The 26,008-nt window shown below is 37.4% G+C and overlaps 1 protein-coding gene across 2 annotated transcripts in view; it reads left to right on the top strand.

Annotated features, from left to right (window-relative positions):
- LOC307009569 (formin) overlaps positions 1-26,008 on the top strand; it is a 97,129-nt gene that overhangs the window by 50,464 nt on the left and 20,657 nt on the right. For both annotated transcript variants that reach the window (XM_079633406.1, XM_079633407.1), the window contains 7 exons: positions 704-791; positions 2,014-2,075; positions 2,935-3,023; positions 5,051-5,180; positions 8,042-8,188; positions 8,285-8,344; positions 9,696-9,816. In XM_079633406.1, the coding sequence (XP_079489532.1) occupies positions 704-791; positions 2,014-2,075; positions 2,935-3,023; positions 5,051-5,180; positions 8,042-8,188; positions 8,285-8,344; positions 9,696-9,816 (697 nt within the window). The remainder of the gene's footprint in view (positions 1-703; positions 792-2,013; positions 2,076-2,934; positions 3,024-5,050; positions 5,181-8,041; positions 8,189-8,284; positions 8,345-9,695; positions 9,817-26,008) is intronic.

Genomic DNA, 26,008 nt, shown 5'->3' with positions numbered 1-26,008 from the left:
CGCTACCTAATGAAGAAGACCGAGGCATTAAGTTTTAGAGCGGGTCCTTACCGTGCCAACACTGTTGTGGCCTTTATGAGGGAATCCAGTCATTAGTAATTGTGACCATGTGTAGCGACAAATAAAAATCCTGTGAATTTATAGTTGGTTCTAAAACGTCCTCCGTGCCCGTCCAGCACCGGCGATGGCCTTAATGGCGTCGCGTTCCCACAGCGAGCTCCTGATGGTGACCGCACCGCACACCAGCGTTTGATGTTGCTGCTCTCACACTGAGAAACATGCGGAGGACTCGCTCTCACTCGCACTTTACAGTCCACATAACAACAACTTCTGAAATCAAGATGCATTTACTAGAGCAGTGAAATCCCGTTAGATATTATGACTTGTTTTCTGGGGGGGGGGATCTGAATGAAGTGAGTTTTTGCTTAAAACAAGCATTAGTAGATCCATCTTGATTTACATTTGTTAGATATTTGCACTGGAAACAAGTCAGAAGCACTGAGTGAGAACCGCTTGTGCAGAGATGAAGAGTGGGATCATGGGACACGACTCCAGAAACGACGCTTTATGAAGCATCTTCATAGATGAGGATGTAATATTGCAGATAGTGGAGTCTGATTATTGAGTTTAACGGACTCATGTTTTTGAGTTTGCTCACAGGAATGATGTTTATGTTTCTGATAACTGAGTTCTGCTCTCGTAGATCATCAAGCTGCTGGATGGCAAACGCTCTCAGACTGTGGGAATATTAATATCCAGCCTTCACCTGGAGATGAAGGACATTCAGCACGGTGAGATCTGTGTGTGTGTGTGTGTGTGTGTGTGTGTGTGTGCGTGCGTGTGTGTGCGAGTGAGTGTGTGTGTGCGTGAGTGGTTGTGTGTGTGTGTGTGTGTGCGTGTGTGTGTGTTTCTGTGTGTGCGAATGGGTGTGTGTGTGTGTGCGTGCGTGAATGTGAGTGTTTGTGTGTGGGTGTGCGTGAATGTGTGTGTGCAAGTGTGGGTGTGCGTGAATGTGTGTGTGCAAGTGTGGGTGTGCGGGAATCTGAGTGTGTGTGTGCGCGAGTGGGTGTGTGTGTGGGTGTGCGAGTGGGTGTGTGGGTGTGCGTGAATGTGAGTGTGTAAGTGTTTGTGTGTGGGTGTGCGTGAATGTGTGTGTGTGTGTGCGTGAATGTGTGTGTGTGCGCGAGTGGGTGTGCGAGTGGGTGTGTGTGGGTGTGCGTGAATGTGAGTGTGTAAGTGTTTGTGTGTGGGTGTGCGTGAATGTGTGTGTGTGTGTGCGTGAATGTGTGCGAGTGTGGGTGTGCGTGAATGTGTGTGTGCAAGTGTGGGTGTGCGTGAATCGGAGTGTGTGTGTGTGGGTGTGGGTGTGCGTGAATGTGTGAGTGGGTGTGTGTGCGAGTGTGGGTGTGCGTGTACGAGTCTGTATGTGTGTGTGTGCGCGCCTGTGTATCTGTCTGTGTGTGTGTGTGTGTGAGTGTGCGAGTGCGAATGTGTGTGTGCGAGTGTGTGTGTGTGTGTTTGTAACGGTTGCAGTTCTCTGAGCGCCTGCATGTCTGATCTGGTTGATTTGTTTATTGTAGCCGGTGACTCTCCACAGCGCCAACACGAGCAACACCTCCTTAATGATCTGAGTGTCGAAACACACACACACACACACACACTTAACACACACACTTAACACACACACACACACACACACACACACACACACACACACACACACACACACAGAATAATCAGTGAACACACACACACGGCAGTATCTTGGTTAAATTGTTGATATCAGATGATTTATTTAACACATGGTACTAAACTAGATCTTTTTAATAGAATGATGATTATAAATTTGCTAATTAATGACAAAGTATGAAATGACTTTGAATGAAAAGAGATTTGAAATGACCAACGTAAACATTTCAACCCGTCGTTAAATGCATCGGACTCTGATATCTCTGTGAAATAATGAATAAATGATGTGTGTGTGTGTGTGTGTGTGTGTCCTGTATATTGCAGCTGTTCTGACGGTGGATCACTCTGTGGTGGATCTGGAGACCATCGAAGCTTTATATGAAAACGTGAGTGCATAAAGAAACCCGAGAGCGCAGAAGAATGTTCACGAGATTCTGCATTTGTTCTCCACAGTCCATGTTTAACAGCACCAGCTGTTCGTCTCGGCAATAAAACACCTTTATTATTTCATTAAACGCATTTAATAGTGTGTGTGTTACTAACTCTAACCATGATCTGATGGTTTACTCACTTTTAAGAGGATTTGTGTAAATGATATATATATATTATTAGTCTTAAGACAGTCCTGTATAAATATGCTAGTGTAGAAACTTACTGATAGATGGACACTATTGTAATGGGTAAAAACATATTTTATGTGACAATTTATGGATTATGAATGATGACTGTAACATTGCATAAAATAGTTGATCCTTATCTCTCGATAAACTGACGAATGTTTTTTTTTTTAATCATTGATGTTGATTTGTGAATACACAGGTGACACTGGAAACATGAGAATATGGTGCTAAAGTTCATTTATTTCCGTAATTCAACTTAAAAGGTGAAACTAATATATTATATAGACTCATTACATGCAGAGTGAGATATTTCAAGCCTTTATTTGTTATAGTTTTGATGATTATATGTTTATTATGAAAACCCCAAATTCAAAATTAGAATATTGTGAAAAAGTTTTCATAAGCTGTAAGCCATAATCATCAAAATTATTACCAATAAAGGCTTGAAATATCTCACTTTGCATGTAATGAGTCTATATAATATATTAGTTGAATTACTGGAATAAATTAACTTTTGCTCCATATTCTCATGTGTCCAGTGTCACCTGTAATCGTGCATTTTATGAGGTTTCTGAAACGACGAGTATATTGCTAATGTAATATTTCTGCTGATGTGTGTTTGCAGAGAGCTCAGACTGATGAGCTGGAGAAGATCCGGAAACATTACGAGACGTCTAAAGAAGATGAAGTGAAGCTCCTGGATAAACCGGAACAGTACGTCCTTCAAACGCTTCCACTCAGTGCGTCTCGATCAGATCAGAGACTGTTCTTGAGGACCTTAGGACAACTCGTATTATATTTAAAATCATAATAAATATCTTAAAGGGAATGAGGAAAGTCTTAATTATCGTTCCAAGAGTCTTGGACAGAAAAACAGGATTTGCAATATGCTTCAATAAAGGTGATTATTTAATTTAAAAATAAAAATATATTATATATATATATATATATAATGATTTATAATTTTGACTTCCTTGTCTTACAAAAAGGTTTAAAGACTGAAAATTTGGCGATTTTATAAAAAAATGTTTTAACTAAAAACCTTGTATTATAATTCCACCGTTTGTTGAGGCTCATCCTGAGCATGTGAAGCTGGTAAACCTGCTAACTTTCACACTATATGCACAATAATACTAGAAAAGACATCAGTGACCGCAGGAGACGTCCAGCCCTCGTGAGCTCCACTTTAACACGTTCCCAGCGGACAGTTATATGTTCTAGGGCACATTTATAATGTTCCCATTATGGTCTCTGAACATTCAAAACGTCTATTTTAAAATAAACAAAATAATGTGTTTTTCTTGTTTATGTGAACGTTGAGAATGTAACATTTGAAAGTTCTCTGAATGTTCCGAAACAAGCAGCAACATTTAAAAAATGACAAACGTCCAACTGATTTTTTTTTTTTTTTTAAGTTCCATGAATGATGTTAAAATGTTTTTATGTTAGAACATTTCTGTAGCACCTGACTCGCCTGTTCTGTTCTTAGTTTCTCTAACCCGTTATAGCGGTCCGCATCAAGTGCCATACATCATTCTCAACAGGAGAACCTGAAGTTTCCATCTAGCTCATTTAAATTCCCAATTTTACATTCATTTTGTCTTGGAAAGGAAGAATTTACCAGATTTAAGAAAAACGGTAGCACATTTTTAGTGATTTTTTTTTTTTTTTTACTCAACTCAAACAAATCCTCCTGAAGTTTGGGTTTTTTCCTTTAGAAAGTTTTACTGGGATATTCTAGATATCCAGATGATATTTTGACTACAGGTAATAATCCCTAAGCAAGTTATAGCCATTTAGTACTACATTATTATAGGCGATTTTCAGTGAAAAGCTGATGTGCTTTTAATTTACTGACAATGTAGATGTGTCCAAAAAAGTTCAGGGAGTAAAATTAATAGAAAACATTGTAATAGAACACAGAAGCAAAAGTGACATATATATATATAACCCAATCTGGGCATGAGGACGGGACTAAGCATCAACAATCATTCCTGTCTGGCTCAGAGAAACAAACCGCATGGGTTTCTATGACGAATCAATGCTGATCAAAACCTGATGACGCAATCACATTCACTACGGAGCCTCTGAATGTCCAAACGAGATTAACGAGACCACATAAAAGCTACAAATCTCCTCTTTACGGGACTTTTTAAAGCATACAGATTGGATTAGCAGTTCAAAAGTTAATAAACATTTAAGAACAATAGTTATTTTAATTTTTCTGTATAGGTCTTTAAGGGTTAAAGACCAGATAACTTTGAATTAATGTTACGTTTGTTCATAAATTTGAGAGAACCCTGTTAGCTGGGTTACAGCTCCAATTAAACACATTGTTATATAATATAATGATAATAAATGCTTTAACAAAAATCTGCTCGAATGTTTCTGAATGAACATCTCGTCCCACACACTTCCAGAGTAAGCGGATTAATGCGATTGTTTTATAATAACTGAGGGTGATAAATGTACTCACATGATGTACAAACATCTAACCCGTTCCTGTAAAACCAGTGACCATGTTTCTTCTGTGCTTGACCTCTGACCCTTCACTGCAGTGAGTCAGTGTCAGTCCGCTCGTATGCTAATGAAAGCGGATCCAGCGGTCTCTGCACATGATTCTCTGTGACTCGTGCCGCTAATATTGGATGTAATTACACTTAGTTACATCCAGATCTGTTCGTGTGAAGACGCGGTGCGCTCTTTGATGTGATTGTGTTGGTCTTTCATCTCGTGTGCAGATTCCTGTACGAACTCTCCCAGATCCCGGACTTCGCTGGCCGCTCCCACTGCATCATATTCCGGACCGTGTTCGTGGACTCCATGTCTTCGGTCCACCGTAAAGTGGAGACCATCTCTACTGTGTGCAAGGTCAAAGAAGCCCTCAGATTTAATGTTCAAAGTTGTTGTTCATCCAAGCTGGGTGATGATGTCACGCAGGTGGTGGAGAAATTACTTCTTTTAATGAATCAGTTTGAGATTTAATTAATGCCAGATTATTTTGACATTTGAGGACTAATTCAACATTTTCCTTAGTTATTTTGCTTTATTTCCAGATTCACTAATTGGCTCGTTCTTGAGATGCAGTTATAATAGTAATACCACTTCTATCCATACGCAAATGAGATGCGGTTATATAATAATAATAATAGCACTTATATCCATACGCAAATGAGATGTGGTTATATAATGGTAATAATAGCACTTATATCCATACGCAAATGAGATTCGGTTATATAATAATAATAATAGCACTTATATCCATACGCAAATGATATGCGGTTATATAATAATAATAATAGCACTTATATCCATACGCAAATGATATGTGGTTATATAATAATAATAATAGCACTTATATCCATACGCAAATGAGATTCGGTTATATAATAATAATAATAGCACTTATATCCATACGCAAATTATATGCGGTTATATAATAATAATAATAGCACTTATATCCATACGCAAATGATATGTGGTTATATAATAATAATAATAGCACTTATATCCATACGCAAATGAGATTTGGTTATATAATAATAATAATAGCACTTATATCCATACGCAAATGATATGCGGTTATATAATAATAATAATAGCACTTATACCCATACGCAAATGATATGTGGTTATATAATAATAATAATAGCACTTATATCCATACGCAAATGATATGCGGTTATATAATAATAATAATAGCACTTATACCCATACGCAAATGATATGTGGTTATATAATAATAATTATAGCACTTATATCCATACGCAAATGAGGTTCTGTTATATAATACAAATAATAATAGCACTTACATGTATATCCATACGCAAATGAGATTGTTATAAAATAATAATAATAGCACTTCTATCTATACGCAAATGAGGTTCTGTTATATAATAATAATAATAGCACTTCTATCCATATGCAAATGAGATTTGGTTATATAATAATAATAATAGCACTTATATCCATACGCAAATGAGATTGTTATATAATAATAATAATAATAGCACTTACATGTATATCCATACGCAAATGAGATTTGGTTATATAATAATAATAACACTTATATCCATACGCAGATGAGATGCGGTTATATAATAATAATAATAATAATAGCACTTCTATCCATACGCAAATGAGATTGTTATATAATAATAATAATTATAGCACTTATATCCATACGCAAATGAGGTTCTGTTATATAATACTAATAATAATAGCACTTATATCCATACGCAAATGAGATTTGGTTATATAATAATAATAATAATAGCACTTCTATCCATACGCAAATGAGATTGTTATATAATAATAATAATTATAGCACTTATATCCATACGCAAATGAGGTTCTGTTATATAATACTAATAATAATAGCACTTATATCCATACGCAAATGAGATTTGGTTATATAATAATAATAATAATAATAGCACTTCTATCCATACGCAAATGAGATTGTTATATAATAATAATAATTATAGCACTTATATCCATACGCAAATGAGGTTCTGTTATATAATACTAATAATAATAGCACTTATATCCATACGCAAATGAGATTTGGTTATATAATAATAATAATAATAATAGCACTTCTATCCATACGCAAATGAGATTGTTATATAATAATAATAATTATAGCACTTATATCCATACGCAAATGAGGTTCTGTTATATAATACTAATAATAATAGCACTTATATCCATACGCAAATGAGATTTGGTTATATAATAATAATAATTATAGCACTTATATCCATACGCAAATGAGGTTCTGTTATATAATACTAATAATAATAGCACTTATATCCATACGCAAATGAGATTTGGTTATATAATAATAATAATAATAATAATAGCACTTATATCCATACGCAAATGAGATTGTTATATAATAATAATAATAATAGCACTTACATGTATATCCATACGCAAATGAGATTTGGTTATATAATAATAATAGCACTTATATCCATACGCAAATGAGATTGTTATATAATAATAATAATAGCACTTACATGTATATCCATACGCAAATGAGATTTGGTTATATAATAATAATAGCACTTATATCTATACGCAAATGAGATTTGGTTATATAATAATAATCGCACTTATATCCATACGCAAATGAGGTTCTGTTATATAATAATAGTAATAGCACTTTTATCCATACGCAAATGAGGTTCTGTTATATAATAATAGTAATAGCACTTTTATCCATACGCAAATGAGATGCGGTTATATAATAATAATAATAGCACTTATATCCATATGCAAATTAAATGCGGTTATATAATAATAATAATAGCACATGCACACTCATCAAGAACTATTTCCAAATAGCAAAATAATGCAAAATACATAAACATAATAAAGTCAGAAATAAAATGTATATGCAAACCACTCACTTCAGTAGACATGATGAGGTCATGTGATGTCGGTGTAGCGTGTTACTGACTGAAATTATTGTTGCATGGTGCAAGACTTTTTGAATTCTATTTATATTTGATTATTCCTTCCAATTCCAAAGTAATGAACATCAAACGTGATCTTCTTGACTCATAATTTCATTGAACTTCCACCAAAAAAAACAACAACTAAGGATTAAAAATGTAATGAAATCAGAAAACCATATTTATATGATACCTGAGAAGATGAGGTCATGTGACCCAGCATTGCTGCGCAGTTCACCAGTGCTGTAAGTGTCTGCTGTGCTTCCACAGGTGTTTCTCGAGAACGACAGTGTGAAGGATGTGATCGGGGTGGTTTTGGCATTTGGAAACTACATGAACGGCGGCAACAGAACCAGAGGACAGGCGGATGGGTTCGGACTGGAGATTCTTCCTAAATTAAAAGATGTCAAGAGCAGGGTATTAAAAATAATAACACTATAAACCTGACCTGAACTCTGTCTGAATGTGATCCGGTCACCTCAACCTCTAATAATACTTTCCTTTTCCCATCAGGACAATCATATAAGCCTGGTGGATTATGTGGCGTCTTACTACCTGCACAACATGGACGAGGTACGGGCGCTTAAACGGCGTGATCCTGCTCATCACCGTAGCGGCTCTCAGTGGGCGTTTAACACCATACACGGACTCTAACATTCATGCAGTGCAATAAACAAGCAAAGCCATCTCTAGACATCAGAGTTCTGGTGGAGCAGAGGAAATTATGTTTCTGTCTTCCACATATATCTAAACATTCTTAAATTTACTGGAGAAGCAAAATCACTGATTGTTTTCTGGAAAATCTGTCAATATTTAATGAGTTCAAGATTAAAACAAGAACAAATATCTCACTGGAGTCAGAAAACAAAAACTAATTCAAAGGGATGATTTTTATGACCCCATTGGCAGATATTTGTTTTTATTTTAAGCAAAAACATAAATTTTGGTCAATTTTTCAGAAAACAAGACTTCATATCTTCAGTCTGCATCTCAAGTAAATGTATCTTGATTTAAGAATGTTTTCTCAGCTAACAGGAAACAATTTTTCCAGTAACGTTAATATAATGTCTATTCAAAGTATCTGCACTGCAAAACATGCTTTTCTTACTTAGTATTTTTGTCTTGTTTCCAGTCCAAATATAAAAAAATTCTTAAATCAAGATGCATTTACTAAAGTAGTGAAATGGCATAAGATATTATGTCCAGTTTTCTGGGGGAATTAATCTAAATTAAGAGAGTTGATGCTTAAAAAAAGCAAAGTTATCTGCCAATGGGGTGAGAAAAATTATATTGTTTATGTTTGAATTAAGATAAGATAAGATCATATTTTTCTTATCCCATTGGCAGATAATTTAGCTTTTTTTAAGCATCAACTCATTTAATTTAGATGAATTCCCCCGGAAAACAAGACTTTAAATCTTATGTCATTTCACTACTTTAGTAAATGCATCTTGATTTGAGAAATGTTTGATATTTGGACTGGAAACAAGACAAAAATACAAGACAAAAATACTAAATTAGAAAAGCATTTTTTGCAGTGTGGTCTTTAATAATGTTCTCAACATTATTTATACATCGTTTATGGAATAAAAAAAAAAAATGTTTCAGTTTGTCTAATGCTTTTTAAATGTTGCTACTTTTTTCAGAACATTGAGAGAATATTCAAAAGTAACATTCCCATAATAATTGAAGAATGAGGAAATCGAATGTTCCCGAAAAATTCACATAACCCCAAAAATAAACTATTGGACGTTTTGAACGTTCATAGAACATTCAGAAATAATGTTTTCTTAACCGAACTGGTAATGTCAGCAAGAAGGGTCGATATTTGTAATAGACACCGAGACAAAAATACCAAATAAGAAAATTCTTGTGAACGGTTTCTCTTTATTTTTTCCTGAAAGGTTGTGTTGTTGTGTTTCAGAACGCAGGAACAGAGAAAAGTGTTTTCCCGCTGCCTGAACCTCAAGACCTCTTCCACGCTGCACAGGTCAAGTTTGAAGATCTCGCTAAAGACCTCCGCAAGCTAAAGAAAGAGCTGACAGGTACGAGTCCCAAGCGGTGTTTAATGCACATGCGCATCTCTGTGGTTTAATGCTGGAGATGGACAGAACGACAGTCTCACGAGCTATAAAAGCTGCTCAGACGTTGCGACTTTATTTACAGGGTTCGTATACAAGTGCTTAAAAATGTGACTTTTTGAAATTGAAGTCCTGGAAAACCCCTGAAAAAAGCCATATTTATGTAGAGGTGCTTGAAAAGTGCTTTAATTGTTTTAAAATACAATATATTTTTTTCTGAAAAACACAAATACAATCTTCTCACGCAAAATGAACACTGCAGTCCGTCTGATAAACCCCCATCAGACCTGTTCTCGATACGAGTTACGCCAACATTATAATATAAAATATTATTTATTGAACAATAGCCATTATAACCTTTCAATTTAATATATATTAAGGCGAGACACTACAGGTGAATAGGGTAAATGTTTTAACTAGCAGATATCACCATGAAACTTTCCCAGTTGATTACTACATTAAGATGAGAAAAAAATGTATTACAAGTTTTCTGTAATTGAATGTTTAAATATGCAAATGAGGCAATATCTAATTAAATGTGCGCTAATTTGCACATATTTAAAAAAACGAAATCTGAGTATTGGAGTATTGGCCAGGTTAAAAATAGTTTTTTCATTGTGGTCGCATATTAGATGGGAAAAAATGACAGAGAGATTTATGGATATACTTTTGTTATCCTGTAAATCTGAATATACTGTCAATAGCCTTAAAAAAAAATTTCGTCATGTTTTTTGGAATAAAATGTTTTATAAATCAGGCTATGAATAATATATTTACAAATCCCTCTGTAAATGTCTTCATAATATAACTAGGCACAAGACTGGAAGGTTTGGTATATATCGGTGCGACTGAAGTGGAGATTTCAGACTTGGAGAATGAGAGAAAAGTCATTTTGAGAAAACGATTCAGCCCTTTTACTTTCACGATTGGTTGCTGATAAAAAGGAAATGACCATATTTGGATCCGACAGCATTGTACAGGAGAGAGAGAGAGCTTTCTAACAGTGTGTGTGATGACCGGAGACAGAGATCGCGGATCATGATTAATAACGGCAACTTTTGTTGAATTTCTGAGAAATCTACAGACGCAAACAGACACAGTGCAGTAAAATAAAGACCTAAATGTGTATTTCAGACTTTTTTTTCACCACAAGTCTGAAAGAAGATGTTATTGAAGACAAATATCCCAAAATCTCAAAATTGACCAGTGAAAAAAAACAACAATGTTTTTGCCTGCCGTGTCCTTAAAATCCTTAAAAAACACTAAAGATATTGTTTGATAAGTGCGATCTCTGATTGTTGTGCTTGAAAACCAAAAAAGTAGAGCTTGAAAGTCTTTACAGAATCTGTACACAGATGAGCTCAGCAGTGATTCATTCGAGTGAATCGTTTAAATCACTAAACAGAGTCGTTTAGATCGATTCACTCATTGCTTCAGTGAGTCGTTGAATCATTCACTCAAACGTTTTATTATCCTTCATCCGAGTGATTTTGCTGCAGTGTCGCTACACCCCGTCTGTCCATTAAAAAGCAGCTTCTCTTCATGAAACAGATTTTACACTGGGAAAAAGGCGCTTTTACCACAGTTGTGCTCGGGGCCGCCGCAGGGGTCAAAGGTCACGCCCCCCCAGCCCCTGGTGTCTGCAATTATTTAAATCAGCCAATAATATGGCATATGAAAGCAATTAGATATGCTCTCTCCTCATTCCCCTCCATTTGAGAATCGTTGTTAAAAACTCTGATCCTCAGTGACCCGAGGGAAAAACACAAACCGGCTACAAACCCGCTGCCGCCCCTCCTCGAGCTGTCTGTCACTCACTTATTAGCACAAAAATGCAGGACAATAAATACAGAACAAGGGCCTTAGCATTTGATCCACACCACAACAAAACCCTGTCTGGCGCGCGAGTCCCCGGGCGTTGGCATGAGATCGTAAGGAGAGTGTTGCGAACGCACCTACGACTCCGTGTTTCTGGACACGGATAAATATTTATGCCATGCTATCATAAAGAGCTGCAAGTGTTCCTAATTATTCCTGGAGTCATTCCTGTTTAACGTGAGAGCGCAGAGGAAGCCGAGGCGGTGAGGAGAGAGTTTCTGGACCGAGACTTGAGGTCTGTGCATCTGACGTACACGTGTGTGAGGCTTTCGAGACCTTGATATATTCATACTTCTGCTCCAGCCAGACTGGGAATCTGCACATTCGAGCGGTGTACTGCCGCCGGGAATAATAATGTAGTAATAATCAGGAGTGAGGCTCAGGAGACTTGATGAATTTCTGGTAAAAATCTGCTTCCAAAAGCATTAAAGGGATAGCTCACTTTAAAATTTAAATTCTGTCATCATTTACTCACCCTCAAGTTGTTTCAAACCTGTATTAATTTATTTCTTCTGCTGAACACAAAGAAAGATATTTTGAAGAATGTCAGTAACCAAACAGTAGTCTGTACCCATTGACTTCCATAGTAGGAAAAAAAAATACTATGGAAGTCAATGGGTACAGACTACTGTTTGGTTACTGACATTCTTCAAAATATCTTTCTTTGTGTTCAGCAGAAGAAATAAATTAATACAGGTTTGAAACAACTTGAGGGTGAGTAAATGATGACAGAATTTTAATTTTAAAGTGAACTATCCCTTTAAGGCGAGACACTACAGGTGAATAGGGTACAATTTTAAAATAATAGATATCACCATGAAACTTCCTCAGGTGATTACTTACACAAGTTCATAAAGAAAATGTATTACAAGTTTTAGAAATTTGTATGTTTAATTATGCAAATTAGGCATTATCTCATTAAATATGCGCAATTTTGCATATATTTTCGGTAGATAGATCTGAACATATGATAAAGCCAGGTGCAAAATTCTTTTTTCATTTTGATTACACACAAGATGAAAGAAGATGTTCAGAGGGATTTCAGGAGATATGCTTTCATGACCTAGGAAATCTAAATATACTGTCCATAGCCTTAAAAAATACATTTTCGCCATATATTTTGGATTAAAATATCGCATAAATCAGGCCAGGAATAATTTATTAACAAATCCCTCTGAACACATCTCCAGAATACTGCTAAGTGTATAACTTTTAAATGCCTTTTAAAGTGTATAAAAGGCATTTAAAGATTTGTAATGTAAAAATTCATACTTTTTTAGTGGAAACAACTATTTACTGACACAATATCTTATCAAATCATTAGCAACAACAATACAAACCACCTAAATCACATCAAAACTTAAACACAGCATTTATGGCCTTCAACTGAGCAGAAAAACAGTCAGAAACACACATCTAATTGTCAGAGCGCGTCACGTGATGCTTCTAAACCAATCACGGTGTCAGAAATTGACATCAGCCAATGAGATTTCGCTTTTAGAGTTAAATGCCCATTGTACTTTCACGATTGGTTGCTGATTAAAAGGAAATGACCAGATTTGGATCCGACGGCATTGTACAGGAGAGAGAGCTTTCCAGCGGTGTGTGAGATTAAAGGAAGCAGAGAGAGATCGCGGAGCAGCGGATGATTCAGAACGGCAACTTCTGTTGAATTTCGGAGAAATCTACAGACGCAAATAGACACAGTGCAGTAAAATAAAGACCTAAATGTGTATTTTCACCACAAGTCTGAAAGAAGATGTTATTGAAGACAAATAGCCCAAAATCTCAAAATTGACCAGTGAAAAAAAAACGATGGTTTTGCCTGCCGTGTCTCGCCTTAAATCAAAATTGACACTTCTAATTTTTTTAAGGAATATTACGGTGTTTATTCTACAGTTATGGATCGGTGCACATCATTATTTTGTTAATGATCTTGAATCAGAATAAGTTCCTCTTGCAGCATCTCTACTCTGATGACGAGGGCGGAGCTATAACCTGTCACTCACATGAGATCAGCCAATAGCAAACTACAACCATCTAATCAACCAATCAAATCCCCACAGACACAATCAAGCCCCTCCCACTTGTGTTCTGGTTCCAGAAGCGTTTCCCTCGGATATACGACACAATAGAGGAGAAAAGACCAGCGCAACTTCCCTTTCATGATATTTATAGTCAGTTGAGTTAGAGCTGTACAATTAATATGAATTATTACTAGCTCATTGATTTTGGAAGAATCTGATGAGAAATGTTCATATTGTAGGAAAATGTGGACCGTGAACATAGAAACTCAAAACTCTTTGCCACAACCCACCAAAATAAAAGTTTGGTTTAGAAAATAACAGAAATGTATCATTATTGTACAGTAGAATGTATTTCTTAAAGTAATAATAACATTAACAACACATTTGATTAAAACAGTATTTTTAAGGAATATCGCGCAATATTGCTTTAATTTAAACCATAAAACTTTAAATTTGATTACGTTTTACATGAAGATTAAATAAATTGTTCAAGTTTTTTACATTTTATTAACATTGTTTTTTCAAAAAAATGTAAACGGGAAAACAAGACATTTTTCATAGGGCGCTATAATAAATTAAAGCTTTCTGAAATCACTATTTGATTCTTAAAATTTTATCAAACCATTAAAAGAAATTCCATTATTTAAATGGAAACACAGAATTTGGGGGGAAACTAATATTAATATTGAGATTTCTGACTTCATGGCAATTTAAGACATTGTTAAAATCATTTCTAAGCTCTAACCTTTAGGAGTCAGTGAAAGTTTTTAAATGCTATTTTTAATTGTTTTCTATATATATATATATTTTTTTTTTAAACCATTTTTTTCTTGGTTATGTGAACATTAAGGAAACATTGCATCATGGGAACGTTACTTTTGAATGTTCTCTGAAAGTTTTAAAGTCGTCATGACATCAAAATTGACCCCATTTACTTTGTTAGCGGATATTACTACGTTTTTTTTTTTGTGCTAACGTCTTCAGAACATTATTAAAGACCAGATGACTTCTATTAATGTTACATTCGTTCATAACTTGAACGTTAGCTAAAGGTCAGAGTCGGTAGTTGTTCGTCCCAGCTCGTCGTGTGTGTGTGTTTAAGTGTTTGTGTTTGCTGATTTTACACCCGTGGCGTGTGACACGGCCTGGCGCAGGGGTCGCGACACGGGGTCGTTCTCAGGGGCCGTTATATGTCTGACCGATGAGACGAGAGCGAGACAGAGATGCCCTGAGACAACCTGACTGCCCTCTCTTCAACTTTACCAGAAATCTGATCTGCGCTTCTGCTCCTTTACTCTCGCCAGGGTTTGCTTGGATTGTGTCTTTTGTGTTTCGTTCCTGTAGCTCAAACAGAAGGTCACATGTGACCCCGGACCACAGCACCAGTCACGGGTATATCTGTGGCAATAGCCAACTATACATGATATGGGTCAAAATTATCCATTTTTCTTTTATGCCAAAAATCATGAGGATATTAAGATCATGTTCCATGAAGATATTTAGTAAATGTCCTACCGTAAATATATAAAACATGTATTTTTGTGAGTGAATGCAGCACAATCGTGAACATAAATGCACAACTTTAAAGGAGATTTTCTCAATGTTTACATTTTTTTGCTCCTCAGATTCCAGATTTTCAATAGTTGTGTCTCGACCAAATATTGTCCTATCCTAACACACCACACATCAATGGAGAGATTATTTATTCAGCTTGTATAAATCTCAATTACAAACAATTGACCCATGTGACTGGTTTTGTGGTCCAGGGTCACATATATTTAATTCCGATAAAGCATCATTGTCAGTTCAAGTCAGTTGCGTTAAAAATGTCTAATATTTTCTCTGTTCTGTCTAGAGAATAAAGCGACTGAAGTCCCGTTAATAACTCCGTGTCTGCGCAGCTTTAAAGCAGCCGGGGAAGAACATAAAAAGCTTCTAGTTTGTGATTAAGCCACTGGTGGAGCGTGTAATTTCCCTGGGAAGCGCGACCGCAATTCCCAAAACAAAACCCCACTAACCGCTCCATGCTCGGGAATATCCAGGCAACTTTGGGCAGAATAATGAAAACTCAAAAGAGACTTCAGAGGCGGAAAGCACATGGAAGCACAGCTGCTTTTCTTACATGTTAATGACAGCAGACAAACATCATCGCATGAGTAATGAGTATCAAAGCATAACAGCGCTGGACTCGCCGTTATTGAGCGTTTCCAGATGAAGAGCCTCAGTTCTCAATTATCTTCTTCCTCCTCAGAGTTTCTGTCTCGTTTTCCAGCAGTAATATCTAAACATTCTTACATCGAGACACATTTACTGGAGACGCAGAATGACTGAAGATATTAAGTCTCGTTTTATGAAAAAAAATATTAGAATGAAGTGAGTTTGTGCTTAAAACAAGAACAAATCATTAAGAGTCATTAAGGCCACACTGCAAACAATGCTTTTCTTATTCAGTATTTTTGTCTTGTTTCCAGTCCAAATATCAAACATTTCTTAAATCAAGATGCATTTACTAAAGTAGTGAAATAAAAAAAAAAATTTAAATCTTGTTTTCTAGGGAAATTAATCAAAATGAAGTGAGTTTTTGCTTAAAACAAGCTAAATTATCTGCCAATGGGGTCAGAAAAATAATCTTGTTTCTGTTTGAATTAACATGATTTTTCTGACCCCATTGGCAGATAATCTTGCTTATTTTAAGCAAAAACTCACTTCATTTTGATTAATTCCCCCGGAAAACAGGACATATGTCATTCTACTCATCTAGTAAATGCATCTTGATTTGAGAATGTTTAGATGTTTGGACTGGAAACGAGACAGATGAGGAAGAACATGATTTGTTGCCGTTCTCAAAATGATCTTCTTCTAAACATTCTCAAATCAAGATACATTTACTTGAGGAGCAAAATGACTGAATATATTGAATATATCAAAATGAAGCTTGGAAAAACAAGAACAAACATCTGCGAAAATACATTTGAATTGTTTTTTGTTTTTGCCCCATTGGCAGATATTTGTCACTCTCAACTCACTTCATTTTGATGATTTTTTTCTTTTCTTCAGAAAACAAGACTAAGGGCTCTATTGTAACGCTCTGAAACGCAAGTGTCAAAACGCAAGTAACTCTGTGGGCGGATCCCGGCGCTGTTGCTATTTTTCCGGCGGGATAAACGACTCTTGCGCTCGACGCAAATCTAACATGTGTTGGTCTGAAGTAGCTTCATTACTCATAGGTGTGGTTTGGGCGTAACGTGAAATAAACCAATCAGAGCGTCCGCTCACATTCCCTTTAAGAGCCGGCGCGCTTGTTCCACGGCGGATTGCTATTATAACGGCGGATTGCTATTATAACGGCGGGTTTGCTATTATAACGGCGGATCGCTATTATAACGGCGGATTGCTATTATAACGGCGGATTGCTATTATAACGGCGGATTGCTATTATAACGGCGGATCGCTATTATAACGGCGGATTGATATTATAACGGCGGATCGCTATTATAACGGCGGATCGCTATTATAACGGCGGATCGCTATTATAACGGCGGATCGCTATTATAACGGCGGATTGCTATTATAACGGCGGATTGCTATTATAACGGCGGATTGCTATTATAACGGCGGATTGCTATTATAACGGCGGATCGCTATTATAACGGCGGATCGCTATTATAACGGCGGATCGCTATTATAACGGCGGATTGCTATTATAACGGCGGATTGCTATTATAACGGCGGATCGCTATTATAACGGCGGATCGCTATTATAACGGCGGATCGCTATTATAACGGCGGATCGCTATTATAACGGCGGATCGCCATTATAACGGCGGATTGCTATTATAACGGCGGATTGCTATTATAACGGCGGATCGCTATTATAACGGCGGATCGCTATTATAACGGCGGATCGCCATTATAACGGCGGATTGCTATTATAACGGCGGATCGCTATTATAACGGCGGATTGCTATTATAACGGCGGATCGCTATTATAACGGCGGATCGCTATTATAACGGCGGATTGCTATTATAACGGCGGATCGCTATTATAACGGCGGATTGCTATTATAACGGCGGATCGCTATTATAACGGCGGATTGCTATTATAACGGCGGATCGCTATTATAACGGCGGATTGCTATTATAACGGCGGATCGCTATTATAACGGCGGATTGCTATTATAACGGCGGATCGCCATTATAACGGCGGATTGCTATTATAACGGCGGATCGCTATTATAACGGCGGATTGCTATTATAACGGCGGATCGCTATTATAACGGCGGATCGCTATTATAACGGCGGATTGCTATTATAACGGCGGATTGCTATTATAACGGCGGATTGCTATTATAACGGCGGATCGCTATTATAACGGCGGATCGCTATTATAACGGCGGATCGCTATTATAACGGCGGATCGCTATTATAACGGCGGATCGCTATTATAACGGCGGATTGCTATTATAACGGCGGATCGCTATTATAACGGCGGATCGCTATTATAACGGCGGATTGCTATTATAACGGCGGATCGCTATTATAACGGCGGATCGCTATTATAACGGCGGATCGCTATTATAACGGCGGATCGCTATTATAACGGCGGATCGCTATTATAACGGCGGATTGCTATTATAACGGCGGATCGCTATTATAACGGCGGATCGCTATTATAACGGCGGATCGCTATTATAACGGCGGATCGCTATTATAACGGCGGATCGCTATTATAACGGCGGATCGCTATTATAACGGCGGATTGCTATTATAACGGCGGATCGCTATTATAACGGCGGATCGCTATTATAACGGCGGATCGCTATTATAACGGCGGATCGCTATTATAACGGCGGATTGCTATTATAACGGCGGATCGCTATTATAACGGCGGATCGCCATTATAACGGCGGATTGCTATTATAACGGCGGATCGCTATTATAACGGCGGATTGCTATTATAACGGCGGATCGCTATTATAACGGCGGATTGCTATTATAACGGCGGATCGCTATTATAACGGCGGATTGCTATTATAACGGCGGATTGCTATTATAACGGCGGATCGCTATTATAACGGCGGATTGCTATTATAACGGCGGATTGCTATTATAACGGCGGATCGCTATTATAACGGCGGATTGCTATTATAACGGCGGATTGCTATTATAACGGCGGATTGCTATTATAACGGCGGATCGCTATTATTATAACGGCGGATTGCTATTATAACGGCGGATCGCTATTATAACGGCGGATTGCTATTATAACGGCGGATCGCTATTATAACGGCGGATTGCTATTATAACGGCGGATTGCTATTATAACGGTGGATCGCCATTATAACGGCGGATTGCTATTATAACGGCGGATCGCTATTATAACGGCGGATTGCTATTATAACGGCGGATCGCCATTATAACGGCGGATTGCTATTATAACGGCGGATCGCTATTATAACGGCGGATTGCTATTATAACGGCGGATCGCTATTATAACGGCGGATTGCTATTATAACGGCGGATCGCTATTATAACGGCGGATTGCTATTATAACGGCGGATCGCTATTATAACGGCGGATCGCTATTATAACGGCGGATTGCTATTATAACGGCGGATTGCTATTATAACGGCGGATTGCTATTATAACGGCGGATCGCTATTATAACGGCGGATCGCTATTATAACGGCGGATCGCTATTATAACGGCGGATTGCTATTATAACGGCGGATTGCTATTATAACGGCGGATTGCTATTATAACGGCGGATCGCTATTATAACGGCGGATTGCTATTATAACGGCGGATCGCTATTATAACGGCGGATTGCTATTATAACGGCGGATCGCTATTATAACGGCGGATTGCTATTATAACGGCGGATTGCTATTATAACGGCGGATTGCTATTATAACGGCGGATCGCTATTATTATAACGGCGGATTGCTATTATAACGGCGGATCGCTATTATAACGGCGGATCGCTATTATAACGGCGGATCGCCATTATAACGGCGGATTGCTATTATAACGGCGGATTGCTATTATAACGGCGGATCGCTATTATAACGGCGGATCGCCATTATAACGGCGGATTGCTATTATAACGGCGGATCGCTATTATAACGGCGGATTGCTATTATAACGGCGGATCGCCATTATAACGGCGGATTGCTATTATAACGGCGGATCGCTATTATAACGGCGGATTGCTATTATAACGGCGGATCGCCATTATAACGGCGGATTGCTATTATAACGGCGGATTGCTATTATAACGGCGGATTGCTATTATAACGGCGGATTGCTATTATAACGGCGGATCGCTATTATAACGGCGGATCGCTATTATAACGGCGGATTGCTATTATAACGGCGGATCGCCATTATAACGGCGGATTGCTATTATAACGGCGGATCGCTATTATAACGGCGGATTGCTATTATAACGGCGGATTGCTATTATAACGGCGGATTGCTATTATAACGGCGGATCGCTATTATAACGGCGGATTGCTATTATAACGGCGGGTTTGCCGGTGCACGCCAGGAGCGGTTCACAGCCGAGGAGACCGACGTTCTCGTCAGGGCGTAAAACACAGAGAAGTGACATTGTATGAGGATGATGGAGAAACACACACATTAGCTTCGGTTAAACAGGCGTATAATAATTTCTGTAAATGTGTAATCTAGATTTTTGTTCTTCTTTTTTTTCTAGATTTTTTTTCACATCTTCACGGACACAACAATGATTTCCATCGTGTGTCAATATTTTTCCTTGTAATAATGTATGATTTGCACAAATGAAAACTGCTGCATCTGTTTAGATTAGAGAATCAAAGTGTGTGTGTTGTTCACACGCTACATAATGGCCAAGCACGCGCACTTAAAATAGCATCTGACTAACGCGCGGCGCCGCTGTCTTTAGACTGGGTTTCTCCTGGTCAGTGGCGGAGTTGTTTCTGAAACTGCAGAATATCACCAGGGAACGTTTGCGCCGGAACACACTCCTCTTTTCACTGAACCGCCCCCCCGAGCGCAAGTTCATTCCCTAATTTACCGACGTGCGTCTGTGGAGGGAAGAGTCCGCTGTGTGCGGGTGCAGAATAGGAATGACACATGCGTCGTGTACAAAGTCAATTGCGCTGGGTGCAACATAGGGCCCTATATATCTTCAGTCTCTTTGCTTCTTAAGTAATTGCATCTTGATGTAAGAATGTTTAGATATTAAAATATTAAGTAAGAAAACAATGCATGTCATGTACTCCACATCAGTCTCAGATCATTTTGCTTGTTTTAAGCATCAACTCTCTTAATTTTGATTAATTCCCCTGGAAAACAGGACATATGTAATTCTACTCATCTAGTAAATGCATCTTGATTTGAGAATGTTTAGATGTTTGGACTGGAAACGAGACAGAGGAAGAAGAACATGATTTGTTGCCGTTCTCAAAATTATCGTTTTCCAGCACAAAAATCAAAACATTCTCAAATCAAGATGCATTTACTAGAGAAAAATGACTGAATATATTATTAAAAATGTATCAAAATGTATGGAAAAACAAGACCAAACATCTGCCATTGGGTCAGAAAAATGCATTTCAATTGTTTATTTTTTTGCCCCATTTGCAGAGATTTGTCTCACTTAACTCACTTTTTTTTTCTTCAGAAAACAAGTCTTAATATCTTCAGTCTCTTTGCTTCTCAAGTAAATGCATTTTAATAACATTCTTACATCAAGATGCAAAGCAAGAAGACAATGCGTGTCATGTACTCCACATCGCTCTCTGCATTTATTGTATAAAGTGGCGCATCAATCGAGACGACAATAGAGACATTCCTCGTATCCTCCGACGATGAAAGAGTGAATTAACCAAAGCCATGCTTTTACACGCACACAACTGCGGCTCACAGGGCTTTAGACGTCATGTTTGGGAAAGTCTTTCAGGAGACGAGACGTTTGTCTGGCGGGGTTATTTATACAGCATGCAGTGGATCATTCCCATCAGAGCAAAGCCCAAGAATTTCAGCAGATAATCCACAATTATATACAACCGCAGAGCGCTGTCAGAGCTCGGTGTATATCAGGCTCCTGACGGGCCAAGGCCGGCGCGACGAGATAAATCTGCTCTCGGGATTAATCGAGCGCTCGCTACCTGAGCTTCACAGCGACAGCCACTGGAACCAAAGCTTTGTGGGAAGAAGCAACGTTCATGCAGTCCGGCATCCCGGAGTTAGATGGTCTATTTAAACATTTTCAGTGTGTTATAGTTCATTCTACAGCGTAAATCACACACACCTATACTGAAGACGCGCATGTTAAAGGGGGGGTGATTATGAGTTCACTTTTCTAGCTGTAGTGAGTGTGTAATGTTGCTGTGTGATCATACACAACATCTGCAAAGTTACAACGCTCAAAGTTCAGAGCAAAGGAAGATATTTGCTTTTAAAGAAATAGTTTTTTAAGGACTACAACAAACGGCTGGAACTACACGACATTCCTCCCGGGTTAGTGACATCACAAACCCTAGAATTTACATAAACCCCGCCCCCTGAACACGATTTATAGATTATGACAGAATATGCTAATCAATGACTAGAAGATAACTACACATAAGCTTCATAATTTCATCAACTAACCATTCAGAAATGTAAATACAATGATCTCTCAATCATTGTCTGACTCCAGTGTGTGTGTGTGTGTGTGTGTGTGTGTGTGTGTGTGTGTGTGTGTGGTAAAAGGACACATGCTCTTGTAGCTCCGCCCCCTATGCCGGGAGCAGCAGCTCATTTGCATTTAAAGGGACAGACACAAAACGGTGTGTTTTTGCTCACCCTCAAAAAGTGACGCTTTAACATGATATATAATAATATCTGTGTGGTATTTTGAGCTGAAACTTCACACACACACACTCTGGGGACATCAGAGACTTATTTTACACCCTTTAAAACAGTTATGTTTGTTTTTGAAAATGCAAGTTACTAAATAAGACCATTTGGGGTGTGAGTGTGTACAGTTTACATTGTAGAACAAAACGTTAAAGTATCGTCGAGTTATGTTCACCACAGGATAGTTCGTTTTGATGTCATCGCTGCACTGCTCAAAAAGAACCAGTGTAGGGCGGGGCTTACAGGGGATTGTGAGAAAGGGGGCGGAGTTTAAGCGCACTCACTGATTGGAGAATCATGCATACTGACGTTTGATTGGGGGATCCAGTTATGACAATTTGATTACACAATATGAGCTCAGAATTATTATTTTTAAAGTCCCCCTGTGGTGTAAATCCAGCTGTTAATGTAGTTTATGTGTGTATGTGGTGTTATTAATCTGCTTTAACACACACCATGTGTAAGTTCATAAGTGGACAGCATTGCTGAGTATTTTCTGCTTAAAACTGCAGTGAACCAAAGACAGTCTCAAAAACACGGTTTGAAATCGCTGGTGTTTCTGACGTCACACACTACCTTGACCAATCAGATCAACGTGTGATCGTCAACCAGTGGATCTCTGAGTGAGTGAGTGGAGGCGGGGCTCATTCGCATATTCATAGAACCGCGCATACTAAATGAGGCAAGGGTGTCGAGTTACATTCAAGATATTTTAAGGCATGAAGAATTTTTTTTTAAGGAAAAAACACTTACTGGTAAATATGTAATTTTGGTGATCAAAGATAAGTTTTAAGGGATACAGTTATTGACTACAGGGGGATTTTAAATTAAACCATATGCCAGTTATTATTGTTAACTAAAACTATAAAAATAAACATTGTTTTTTAATGCTAACTGAATAAATTTATATATATATATATGTAAATATATATGTATTATTTCAGCTAGTTGCAAAGTTTCTCAGTTTCATTGAGTTTATCTTGAAGTACTAAAATAACTAAAACTAAATGAACTAGAACTAATAAATAAAAATTCATAAAAATAGACATAAAAAAATAAAAATAAACTAATAAAAATGACAAAAACGCAACAAATTTTGTAAAATTAAAGTGTGAAACGTTTATTCAAAATAACCAAAACTAATAATATATATATCAATAACACTGACGTGTGTGTAGATGAATTTTCACAATAAGATGCATTTAAAAAAACTTGAAAGAAATAGCCTTTTTTTGTGTGGAATCAGTTTTACAGGTAATTATTATTCATGCAGAGTTTATGTAAAGATGAATCTTTACGTTGTTATTCCACAGAACAAATCAATTGCTGTTTTGTAAAAGTACGAGGAGTGTCGTGTTTATATAAAAACATGGCTTTATAAAAATGTGCATTATTATAGCCCAGATCAATGATAAACACTTGCAGGTATTTACTAGATTCATTAATGCTAAACATATCCATACATTCGAGGAGGCCGAGAGTCGAGGTGTGTGTGTGTGTGTGTGTGAGTGAAAGAGAGAGAGTGTGTGTGTGTGTGTGTGTGTGTGTGTGTGTGTGTGTGTGTGTGTGTGTGTGCGTGCGCGTGTGAATGAGAGTGTATGTGCGTGTGTGTGAACGCAGTTGTTTGGCAGCACAACAAAGACTCTGTTGAGCACAAACAACACACACTCCATCCGGCATCTGCTTCACAGTATCGTGAAGGTCTGAGAGGATTCGTGAGTCACACACACACACACACACACACACACACACACACACACACACACACACACACACACACACACACTGCCATTCAAAAGTTTTAGATCGGTATACATTTTTATGATTTTAAAAGAAGTCTCTTCTGCTGCAAGTATTTGATTTAAAAATACAACAAAATATGAATATTGTTAAATATTATAAAAAAATTAAATAACTTTTCTATTTTAATATATTTTAAAATGTAATTAATTCCTGTGATCAAAGCTGAATTTTCAGCATCATTACTCCAGTCTTCAGTGTCACATGATCCTCCAGAAATCAGTGTAATATGATGATCTGATGCTCAAGAAACATTTATGATTATTATCAGTGTTGAAAACCAGTTATTTACAAAAAAATTTAAGGATTCTTTGGTGAAAAGTTATACTGATTTCTGGAGGATCATGTGACACTGAAGACTGGAGTAATGATGCTGAAAATGCAGCTTTGATCACAGGAATAAATTACACTTTACTGTATATTCACATAGAGAACTGATGGTTTACATTATAATAATAAATATATATATATATATATATATATTTTATTAAATAAATGCAGGCTTGGTGAGCAGAGAGACTTATTTTAAAAACATTAAAAATCGTACACATCCAAAACGTGTGTGTGTGTGTGTCGTCACTGAGAGGATGTCGTGGCATCAGTCAGATATCAGACTCGCTGTCGTATTAATGATCCGCATGCTCTGAAATCATCGTTACGAAGCGTCCCCAGAACCTCCAGCCGTGCTAATCAAAAGCATTCTTGCTCTCGCCAGGTTTGACCGCGCTCCAAACGTCTCCCGCGCTCGTCTTTGATAGTCATCTGTTCGCGATGAGACTCGCGCACCTCTCGCTCATGTTTCTCGTTTAACTGGTTTATGGATGTGCTGGTAATGTGATACGCAGATCTCACCTGCGCTTCATTAATACACAGCCGTGAGTTCATATTCCTCCTGATATCACACTAGCGTACTGCACTAGCAGGCTAACGGCTCAGATCGTACGGTTACGTCTCTTCTGCTCACCAAGGCTCAAATTATCTGATTGAGAATACAAAAAAACTGTAATATTGTTAAATATTTTTGTAATAAGTGTAATTTATTCGCTGAATTTCCAGCATCATTACAGCTTCAGTGTCACATGATCCTCCAGAAATCATTATAATATGATGTTCTGATGCTCAAGAAACATTTATTATTATTATTATCAGTGTTGAAAACTGTTTATTTTCAGGATTCTTTGATGAATAGAAAGTTAAAAAGAACAGCATTTATTTGAAATAAAATATTTTGTAACATTATAAATTTGATTTAATTTATTGTATTAATCCCCCAGGGGGAAATGTATATGTCACAGCAGCACAAAAATACAATGAATAAATAAACAACAAACAACAACAGCAACAAGTCTTGTTCTCAAGTATCAATGTTTCAAAGCATTATGTGGTGAGAACCTACAGCTGAAGATGAACTCCCCCACGCCACAGACAGCGCTTTAGAACCGCAGCTAGATGTTATAATCAGTGTTATAGAAGATCATATACTTCGTTTTCATCCTGGTCGTATATAACAGCTCGAGATGTTTCATCAAGAGGATGACAGTCATGATCAATCATCTCCCAGT

This window comes from Phoxinus phoxinus, assembly GCF_949152265.1.
Source record: "Phoxinus phoxinus genome assembly, chromosome: 13".
Taxonomy (NCBI): Eukaryota; Metazoa; Chordata; class Actinopteri; order Cypriniformes; family Leuciscidae; genus Phoxinus; species Phoxinus phoxinus.
Note: the sequence above shows the minus strand (reverse complement) of the source record. Positions and strands in the feature narration are given on the sequence as shown.